The 11,575-nt window shown below is 31.5% G+C and overlaps 1 protein-coding gene across 1 annotated transcript in view; it reads left to right on the forward strand.

The window, feature by feature from the left end:
- The window catches only part of LOC128237875 (E3 ubiquitin-protein ligase RNF213-like), a gene marked incomplete at its 3' end in the record, with an annotated part of 44,647 nt that extends 33,087 nt beyond the window's left edge, over positions 1–11,560 (forward strand). Inside the window, exons 32-47 of the mRNA XM_052953455.1 lie at positions 233–389; positions 1,493–1,569; positions 2,481–2,613; positions 2,715–2,908; positions 3,159–3,350; positions 3,875–3,995; positions 4,248–4,421; positions 4,650–4,792; positions 5,531–5,741; positions 6,209–6,327; positions 7,244–7,452; positions 8,296–8,443; positions 9,371–9,536; positions 10,729–10,909; positions 11,012–11,187; positions 11,444–11,560. Coding sequence (XP_052809415.1) covers positions 233–389; positions 1,493–1,569; positions 2,481–2,613; positions 2,715–2,908; positions 3,159–3,350; positions 3,875–3,995; positions 4,248–4,421; positions 4,650–4,792; positions 5,531–5,741; positions 6,209–6,327; positions 7,244–7,452; positions 8,296–8,443; positions 9,371–9,536; positions 10,729–10,909; positions 11,012–11,187; positions 11,444–11,560 — 2,518 coding nt within the window. The remainder of the gene's footprint in view (positions 1–232; positions 390–1,492; positions 1,570–2,480; positions 2,614–2,714; positions 2,909–3,158; positions 3,351–3,874; positions 3,996–4,247; positions 4,422–4,649; positions 4,793–5,530; positions 5,742–6,208; positions 6,328–7,243; positions 7,453–8,295; positions 8,444–9,370; positions 9,537–10,728; positions 10,910–11,011; positions 11,188–11,443) is intronic.
- Between the last annotated feature and the right edge of the window lie 15 nt (positions 11,561–11,575).

The raw sequence follows: 11,575 nt of genomic DNA on the forward strand, positions 1-11,575 counted from the left end.
ACATTTTACTTGAATGTTATCTTATGTGCCTCATTAAAGACCATTAATTTTTCCGCTTTTATTAACCGTTTCTAATAAAAAATCATTACACTGGTAGCGAATTATGATTTAAAATGATTTAATAAATTATCCTACATACTTTTTTATTACCATTATTTTCCGAGTGTTTCATGAAGCAGCGTTTATTCTTTAATGCAATAATTGTTAAAATGTTTATTTTGTTCCCTTTCAGCATGATTAAAATGCTGTATAACTTTGTAGACGACACCAGAAGAAACCCAACAATGTCTGAAGTATTACATTGCATTAAAAGAAATTTTGGCGGATTGAAATCTGTGAACTCTGAGAGAACCTTTCAAAAGTATCTACAGAATTTAACTTTTGATGCTGTGAGTAAGATTTAAGCTATCCTTCGTTAATTTTTGTCAGTTTTCTACGGTGTACATACCACGGGTTTATAACGTCAAATGTGTAATCATAATGCGTACTGCGAACATGTTTAAGTCGGTATATATCGATTCGCACAAATTCGTTTCCAAATGGCGATGCAATGCGACATAAGTCAATACAGGATGGCTACATATATATCATGTACAGGCTGAAAACTATCCAGTAATTAATGTGGATAAAGATGGTACTTTTTTGCTTGCTTTTATTTTATGCGTTCACACCTAATCCGTATGCGATCATCATGCGATTGGTTTTGTAGCATTGTTCCAATTAAGATTATAATAATAAATGAAAGACACTCACGCCGGATTGAAAAATGTCCAAATAGTCAACAGACTGTTTACACATGACGTAAATTCACATTGTATGTACATCGTTTTAGAGTAATAGTTATGGAAATGATGTTCGTGTTTTATAAGCATTTATAGTTAATTTAGAGTAAGAAACAAAAAATGAAACTACATTTAGTATAAACTACATTTAGTATTTTTTCTTTAAAGCTGCAATCTCACAGATATACCATTTTTACAAACTTTTTAATTTTTTGTCTTGGACAGAGCATTTTTTGGGTAAACATCTGCAAACCAATGATTTAAGATTGCTGACAAAAAATCTGAACGCAGATTTTCATATTTTCGTTCGAAAATTTATGTTTTATGGCTTAAACCGTTAGTAACGGCTGAAGAAAAATGCATAAAACATCAATTTTTGAACTTAAATATAAAAATCTGCGATCTGATTTTTTGTCAGCAGTCTTATATTACTGTTTTCCATGGATTTTCGCCAAAAATTGCTCGTTCCAAGACAAAAAAAAAGTTGTCAAAACCGTAAATCTGAGAGAATGCAGCTTCAATGGTGTTTATATGAACTATGCAAAAGGAAATGTACGTCATTGATTTGTTTAAAAGCAATGTTCTATTAAACATTTTTTACATTGTTACTTATATCGATTTAATTCTGCATAACCGGGAATTAATAAAATTTACTTCAGATATGAATAAATTATGATTTCATCTAAATATACCATATCTTAATTTTCTAGACAGAGGAACATGCGACTGATTGTAGTGATTCAGGACTCATTGATGCCAGTATCTTCGATACATTTCGAAGTTCAAGGTATATTTCTTTTGTAACTACAAATGAATTTTTATCTTTTTGCTTTATTATCCATATCTACATATCTTCTCGTACATCATTGGAATTTGTCAATAGATCCCTATTTGTTTCATTTGAGATAAAAATATATTTGGTCGTTTTTCTCCGAAACCTTTGTCGACCATATTTTTCTTAAAACTTCACATTGGTTTCATTTCCAAGACACATACAATTTGATCTGAACTGGTGTCTCAACAATTCTCAAAGCGATACATGTTTCGATACTTTGTTTTAAACCAGTTTATTTAAAAAAATTTTTTTTGAAACTCTTGTATGAAATTTAATGAAATAGTGATGTCCAGAAATGTACAGTTGTTTTACGCATGAATTTTAACTCTTGGTCAAATTAGTGCCAAGTTACCCTCCTTGTGCTTTGAACTATCTGAAAACAAGTGTGTACAAAACAGCACTTTGAAGTGATAGATGATAACTTGCCGTTATTCACAGAAAATTAAACTCTTGGGCACTTTGATGGAAAGTTACCTTTCCTTGTACTTTTTTTTATCTTCGGAAGCCTATTGTAAGTTGTGATATAATTTGAATTAACTTTGAATTTCGCTAGATAGCAATATGCATTTAAATCGTGGTCACTTTCTTGCAAAGTTAAAACAACTTGTACTTTTCTTGGATTCTCTTTTTACCAAATTATCTAATACTAAATTGGAATTTAACTTATCTTACTTGATTGTCAGATGACAGTTTGCTTCTAACGATTTCTCTTTCGAGATAAATTTCTAATAACATCCTCCCGTTAAGGCTTTCCCTTTAAGCCAAATGCCGTAAGGTGATTGAATATGTCGGTAAGAAAAGAACATGAATTTTATGAACTATTTCTGTTTCAGGTTTCGAATTTCTTTTCATAGTGAGAGCAGATACCCGTTGTTAATGACTGAAAGTTTTGGGACACTAACAATATTGCAGCAGAAAATTGAAAAAAGTGGTCACGACATCCAACCAGTGGTTATATTTGGAAGCAGCTTTAGGGGAGATCAAGAATATACACAGGTACATGGCATTACATTTTAAAAAAATGTCCTTGTATAATCGAGATTTTATATATTTCATTTTATTCTATGTATTCATTATGTACTTCATACTTCTAATAGATATGCAGGAACATCAATCAGATAAAAGTGTGCATGGAAACCGGAAAAATGGTAGTTTTGTTGAATATGGAAAATCTTTATGAAAGCCTTTATGATGCTTTAAATCAGTATTACATGTATTATGGCGAAAACAGATACGTTGATCTTGGTTTAGGCTACCACAGAGTGAAATGTCAAGTGCATCCAAAATTCAGGTATGTGTAATTTGTATAGCAATCTACATAACTCAGCAAAAATAAACAGCATAAATACTACTTCTGCAAAAACTAAAGAACTCAATATGTTAAAGTAATAAGAACATTTTAACGTTTTCTATTTACTTATAAGAGCAACATACGCCATGTGGCGTGGTACCTTGAAACATTCTCTCTTGAATGCATTTACTACTAATAATACATACCGTAAAGGTTTCCTGGGATTTAATCAAATGTTGACTATTTTAAGGTTGATAGTTGTAGCCGAAACAGAAACGGTTTACCGAAGCTTTCCGATTCCTTTGATAAATCGCCTCGAAAAACACTTTTTGAGTAGCGATACCTTGCTTACGGAGAGACAGAAAACATGCGCACAGAGACTAAGAAACTGGGCTTTTCATTTTGCATCTGAAACTGAAACACTACCAGTTACAGCACAAAGGTAAGCTAAGCAATTAAAATATGATTCTTTTAAACTCGAAGATTGTTTTATAGATGTTTACTTGATCAACAATTTACACCAAAGATATCATGACCACTTTGTTGTTAAAGAGGAAACACTGAAAAACAGGAGCAGTTAAGTTTTACAAGATCAGGGCTCATTTTCAATAACAATATAACTTATTTTCTTAAAAACATATGAGTTTCTTCTTCTTATTTTTTATTATATTATTATATCTTTAAATACAAAAATAACGACAAATAATAAAAAAAACTTCTAAGAATAATTCCTATTCTAATTATAGATCCACATACTTATAATAAACTGTTCTAAATTAGTAATCAAGCATTTAAATAAAAAAGTCCTAAACCAAATTATTATATTAGCTAGGATAACATAAGTTTCCGTGTTGCATTTTATTCAAATGTTCAAAATTAAACAATATTTTACAAAACAGTTTTCTTTTTAGAATTATGTCAAAAAGGTACATCATGATATTTATATCGTAATACAACTATTTACAGAAAAAAAGGAGAAGAAACACAGAAGCGAAGCCTAAGCAGTTGTTTTGTAGGATACAGAGATGACGCATGTTCAGCGATCATGGTTAACATTTGCCGCGGAGAAAATCATGACGATGAAGAAGTAAAATTATAACTCTTATTCAATTTAATAAGTTCAAGTAATTGGTCAAAGTCTCCTTTTAATCATTACTGAAAAGTATTATCACTAAATACCTATGTTTGGTTGCAAGTTCAAAATAGCTTTATCAATAAATGATGGTAATGCCTCCTATGAACGATCAGTGAAATACGAGTTTCATAGAAACTAGTTTATATGCACATAACTTCACAATTAAAGTTAATAAACTGAAGTGTATTCCTATTGTTATTGTAGTGTCAACAAAGAGGAATTCAGGTTCTAATACAAATAGCAACACCAGAATCGGTTATTCGACAAGAAAAACATTTTCCAGAGATAAGAAAGTGGTACTTCGATAAACAACACCACCACAATGTTTTCGCATACATGAAACATCGTTTGTCCTTGAATAATAACTCGTTTGACCAGGTTTGTTATTGCTCAAACGTTTAAGTATTCTGTGTTTCAAATACATTTTAAGGGTAATAATATCCATTATTATTGTTTGAAATAGAACATATATTCAGTGTCGTTTGCGATGTGTACACACAAATGTAGAATAATTATTTGTATATATTACATTGTCTTGGACGTATATCATTTTCGACTTTATTTAATTGTTTTCTCTATATTATAATTATGACAATATCGTTAAAGATCACCACCCACTCAAAACTATTTTCGGGCACAAAGCAAGCTGATAATATAAGCAGGCTTTTAGATGTAAAAGAAGAAGAGGTCCTCTTTATCAACTCCTTGTATTCTTTGGAAACAGAACAGCAATTTGCAGACAAAATTCGGTTTGTATCTTCACATTTTGAAGCTACCTTTTGTTTAAATTATTAATGTCATACCGCAATGGTAAACAGAAGGCATAAAAGTTACCTAGTATTAAATCAATACCCTGTTTAAAGGGTCAAGGAAAAAGTCAAATAAATACTATACAAGATACACAACGCCACAACAAACAATAGTTGTTCAATATTGCTTTTAAATATCATAGATTAATTTGAAGAGAGTGTTTTTCACCATTTTATTGAATACCGTTTAGTTTGAAAATGTATCATCAAGAAGACAAAGACATTGCTGATAGGGGAGTCTGGATAAACAAATTAGGGTTTTTGTTGAACTTATGTTGGTAACCAGTACTATAATATTTCTAATGTATTCAAATGGATTCAGCTGCGTCACAAAACGCTTGCAATGGCGATACATTCAATGCAAAGATAGCTTTGCATAGATATAACAAATTGTGGTACAAATGTCTTTCTACTTATATTCTGATATTGGTTTTCAACACTGAAGTTCATGTATATATATATAATTCCTATACGTTAAGACATATTTCAGCAAATTCCTTTTTTAAAACGATAAACTATTGACTTGGCTAATTTAAATAGTTTCACATGTCTGAAACATTGCATTGTTCTGTTGTTAGTTAATATGCATCGAAATTTTCATAATTTCACACTAATTGAAATTATCTTTTGTACATGCAAATACATTTTGATATCAGAATATATCTCTATTCAAAAAAGTCTTCATCTACAACTTCAACATTTGGACACCAAACTGATAGTTGTACAGTGTGATTCTGGAGATATGAATCAAAGCCTAATCGATTGTGCACGATTTTGCATAACAAGAGAATTTCAAATGTTGGGACAGGAACACTTACAAGCAAAGCTACATGTGTTTTTCATTGTACAACTTCCAAGAACAAATGGTGGTTGTTTCAGTGGATTCCAGGTATGCAACAATACAATTTCCTTGTCTAGTCGCTCTTTGCAAATGTTTTGATTTTAGTTCTTATGCTTATCGACATTATTCTGTATTTACAATTTATCTCTTTATATCTTAAAATGGGTACTATAAACTTAAAATATAAACATATATATTTAATGATTGTTCTTAATTTTTGCTATGTATGCAGTGGGAAAGAGTGTAAGGTTGCAAAGTTATGACGCAGGTTTTCTTGTATTCACATTTTCAATACTTGTTTATCATGTTGTACACTTAATAAACAAGTGTGCCGTGTAGCGAACGAGGTACTTTTGCTTGTTTTTCAATTGGACAAGGGACATAACCCGACAATCGTTTGCGCCAATAATGCTGCAAACAATGATATCATAACTACTTGCAAATATTCTTACAAAATAGACGTCAAGTTTACTCTATGCAATATAATTCAAAATTGAAACGAATTATAATTACAGTGCGGTGCTTGGAGCTCTGTTCATATCGATGACATCCATTATTCTCGGGAAATGCCTGCTGTTCATCAGATGATCGGTAAATCAGTGATGGATATTTTCATGGAACCTCTAGACCAAAAGTACGTTTAACGTTGATGTTGTACAATACAACATAATATTTATATTAAATGTTAAGGTATTTTAAACCTAAAGATCCATAGTAGATGAAATAGAACATACTTCGTCACCAAAGTGCACTAACTCAATAACTGCATATGAAAATATCAGATATTGAGTTATTGCACTAAGGTGACGACTTGATCGTTTCAATTTTAGCAATTGAGCACAAAAAGATAAATTTCACGAGGTGCAATATATTGCTATCTAACACTGAAACATTTTTGATGTGCCTAAATATTGAGTCACAAAAAGTCATTTAATTACACTTTGTTAGAAAAAAACGCTCCAGTTTCAATGAGCACGTAACATCATTTCGGAAATGACCTCGTTGAAATTGTGTCCCAGCCCTATGCACACTGACGTTGATGTGGAACTGCGAGCGGGTTAAATTTAAAAAAAAACATTGAAAAATATCAATTGAATATTTTCACTGTTTCACTGTTTTTAAACAGTGAAATAACAATTTAATGTCACTCTAAAATCTCAATTAACCACCGGAAAGCATGTAATAACATATTTAAAATAGTGTGTATTCGGTTATATACTATGTGTTTTGTGTTATACTTTAGATACAAATACCTCTCAAAAAATATTTTAATAAAACTAGTTGTAAAATTCCAACTATAATTATATCCACCTCAAACACAAACTTTTGAATTTATAACCATATATTATCGAGTTTGTCTTTTTAAAAAATGATGATGACCCTATTTACATCGACGTTAGCAAAATTTACAGGAGGTTATGAATGCGCAGTTTCAAGCTGCACTAACGTCTCTTCAAGGCCTAATTTAAATCTTGATGATCTCACTAGTTACATGCGATGCCACAAGCATAGTATTTATTGAAACAAAATCAACGTGCCTTGTATTTTAGAGCTTCGGAGAACATTAACAGATGTGATGTGCTGACAAGCAAACAGGTCGAATTAGACGACATCAAAGGAATAATTGTACAAAGTGTTACAACTGCAATGTCAATGGTGAAAGAGATGGACAAAGATGACACATCCAGTCTAGAACGAAGTACAACAAGAATAGATATATTACTTAAGCACATAAGCTCCATAGATATCCGCACTATAGGTAAACCATAGAATATCCTTGTATAAGTTTCAGTCGTTTCATAATTAAAGTATATAATGGAAATACAATGTACTATTTTCAAGGTCCACTAGTTCACAATTTTAATTTTGCAATTATCTACTTGCTTTGCAATGTGTTTTAAATGAGACATGTATGTCACACATGTTTAACCATGTGTCCAAAAGATGCTTTCTTGTTAAATGTTTTCGGAAATAATGGTCGCACTTTCCCTCACCTTTTTCAAAATGAAACGAAATTAATGTATTTTAGTTTAACAATAATTAGGTGTGGCCTGTAATAAAATTGATAATAAATCAAAATGAGCATGTCATGAACCAAAGAGGAAATGACGCGCCTTTAAAGTGTATACGAAATATACATAACACTCTTGCAAAAAGGATTCTGTATTTATCTTAATTTGGAAAGAGTCAGCCAACTTCCGTTAAGTTAACCAGGTTTTCAACGAACGAATGAGGATGTCTTTGGTCAAACATTTGGTATCCGCCCGATAACCTAAGTTTGGATTAATGGATAGTGACCAAACTTGATGTATATTTAGCTCTTGTGAAGAGCTAGTTTATGATTGCTATTTTGAGGGGCTTGGGTAAATGTAAAGGCCATGAAACTTAGTATGATTGTTGCAGCGACAAAATAAACACATACTATACTTAAATATAGTAATTTTATGTTATGTCCCTTTTTATGAAAGAAAAAAGGCAGCAGATCTTTCAAATAATCATACAAAAATGTATTGGCTATTATTTCTATATGCTCATATAAAAAACCAGGTTTCGTCGCATTGCTGCGCTTTAACTTGTAAATGTTGTATATATTTTACATCAGAGGCTGGCAGTCTTCTAGGAGGCTTGCATATGCATTTAGCGAGACTTTTGGCTGAGAAAGAGACAATTATGCCGGAACAGAATAGGACTCGTTGGTTTGAAAAACACGCTGTCTCCACAGCAATGATTAACAAATACGGCACGCTACGGTAATAATATGCTACGGTGATTTAAAGATCCATTTGGTTTTTCTGCTACAAGAAGTTTTACGAGAGAGTTATTCTGTGATTTGAATGATGAATACATTATTTGAGTTTAATTTAAATGCAATGCTTTGTTAATGTCCTAACTAAAATATACTGTTAATTTTAAGACAAGTTGTTCTAGCACACCGGATAGGAATTTCCGGTGAATTTAGCCGTGCTGGAAAACTCCATCTGGCATCCCCCAATGTCAGATGAGTCACGCGCTGTGACGTTATACTTTTTATTTCTTTTATTATACACTTTATGTAATCATAATTTTGTGATTTCAATAGATGAGTTCCATTAACATTATCTTTACAAAAATATACATAAAAAACAAACAAAATAAACCTTAAAAGATGTAATATCGAAGGAACTTATTGACGTATGCAGTGAATACAAATTAATGCGCGTCATGACGTTAGTAAACATCATCGCACGCGCTTTTTGGTGAAATGTACAAAAATGCGCCTTTTTATGTATTTTCTTCACAAAAGTGTAATTTAAGGTAATGCTAGAACAAATATCTATCATGCTTGTCCTTTCTGGATAGAAAAATCCGAACCTCGGGCACGTTGCGTAGCCGGTAACTTTGCAAGCCTCGTTACCTGACAACGCATGTGCCTTCGGGTCGGATTTTTCTATCCGGAACGGAAACACATGACAGATATTATTATTCTTTTATTTTAAAAAATACGTTGAATTTCCATTAATGATCTTCGAAAAAATGCTAGATTTATAATAAGAGGATCCTATTTAATATATACATTTGAGTAAATTTTGTTTATATCACAACTTTCGACGGTCTTTTAAAAATAAATGTACATGTTTCCTATATTATTGAAAGTATCAGATAACTCACGTTTACAGTGATTATTTTTTATTCTGAAGGCGATCTTGTCAGCATGTCTTGGAATCGGAAGTGGCATTAATTCTAGCGGGTGTTATTGCATACATTGACACAAATGGGAATCTTGACATTTTGGAAACAGATCAGCCTTGGAAATACCAGATGTGGATAAGGTTGTTGAACACTTCAGAAATCTTAGATATAGAGGTAAATCTTTGAATTGAATAGTATATAAATATCATATGGCAGCATGTTTGACATTGATATTGTCAACCCGAGAACAAAATGTCACCCGAGGCGTCAACCTCGGGTGACATTCTGTTTCGAGGGTTGACAATAAGAATGTCAAACATTCTGCCATACTATATTTATTTTATTATACCGAACAAAATTAAGAACATAAAAAAGTTTTGAAATGTTTTTAATTCATTTAATAAAACAAGTTTAACAAGGTTAACAAAATATAACAATATAAAAAAAATATATATCTAGAACAGAATTCCTATCGTCTGATGTTTTTGTGTAGTCATTGAATATTGACGTCACTACGGTATGTGTATAAGGGAGGCAATGACAGGATTAAGCTAATATATTGAAGCAGTTATTTGCCCTTATATGACATTCAAAATATCACTGCGATCACATGACCTGACAGTGAATTTTCGCTTGGTCACGTGTCAAAAATGTTTCAAATGTTTCTGACAGTCAAAATAACTCCTTTTCGGGTATTGGGATTTTACCATTGAAGACAAAAGTGAGGTATACTAATATATAATAGATCAATTAGATAAACGGACTTACGGGACTGATGTACCTTTTTAACTAGAGTTTTAACGGAATTCGGGTAAACGGAAATAGAACGCCGTTGATGAGGTTAATAGGTCATATTCAAACTTTCGGTGATGGCTAATTTAAAGACATATTCATGGAATAAATTTTGTTATTTAGGATCATTGTCAAGGACGTTGATTCTAAACATAGATACATTTTTTTAGTAATGTCATTTTAACACTTTAAACGATGGATTACGAATAATTGTCAGTAACTTGAGTTAAAAATGAACTATTGCGATAGAACTTGGTGATATGAAAGCGTACATTAGCTTTGTTTTTCGGTTTGGTATCAATGTCGCTTTTATTGAATATATAAAATCCGTTAACGCTTAATCACGTAAGCAAAGAGTTACATGTCGGAATAAAACTTGTAAAGTTTCACGTTCCTGTGTAGACGATTTTTTGGATTGTATTTCGGCTTATTGTAAACAAGATGAAAATCTGTATTTTAAAAAAACAAAGTTTTGCTTGTCAAAAACGTCTTGATTTAAAACCTACTGTTTCCGCATTATACTGCTCAAATTTATATAGTATATGTATTATATTCTGTATTTTCTTTCTTTCAGTATGAGAGGTTTCTTAAACCATCAGCAAATTTTCATAGCACAACAAAAGAGTCACCCGATATGCTTGTTTTGTCAAAAGGATATGAAGGGCACACATTTAAATCAAAGGTCCCTTTTTCATGGATCCTGAAAATATCACTAGACAACTTGATTCAAATAGATCCAAGTCATAGCAAAGAAGGTAATCACATATGTTGCGGCGTTTTAAGATTTTAAATATGTTATACATGTAACATGTACTGACAATTTGGGTTTACATTTATGTATAAAATTTGCGTTTCAGATATATCAAAAAACAGACTGTGTTTATTATTTTTGGAAACACCTTTTGGAAAATTACTAGAGGAAATGGAAAACAACACCTTATTTTCACAAGAAACCGTGAAAGAAATTAGAAAAGAATACATCGACGATTTTGTTCACATGAACTACAATGCTAAAACAGAGCACGAATTTCAAGTAACATGTTTCTTTTATCACAAAACTAAACAAGAAGACACTAACTTAACCCTTATTTCAGTCTTGAAGATTTGTTGTAAACGTTTACCTGAATTAATATGTCTGTAACTAATATTTTTATCTCATCGGAATTTTACATTTACATGTCATAGAAAAATATAATGTAAGGATCAATTATTTATATATGTGAGCATTCGTTTCATTTTGAATATATCATGGCCTGTTATAATTCCATTTTGTTTTGTGGCTTTTATAGTTTGTGAAGGCGATGTTAATTCATCGCTTGGATGAAATATTTACCAGTTCGGAGACTCAGACATTAGTGCAAACGTTAGTTTCTGTACACCTTGTGTTTGAAAAAGTCGTACCTGAAATCGATTATTTTAAG

Source organism: Mya arenaria, chromosome 6, assembly GCF_026914265.1.
Source record: "Mya arenaria isolate MELC-2E11 chromosome 6, ASM2691426v1".
NCBI lineage: Eukaryota > Metazoa > Mollusca > Bivalvia > Myida > Myidae > Mya > Mya arenaria.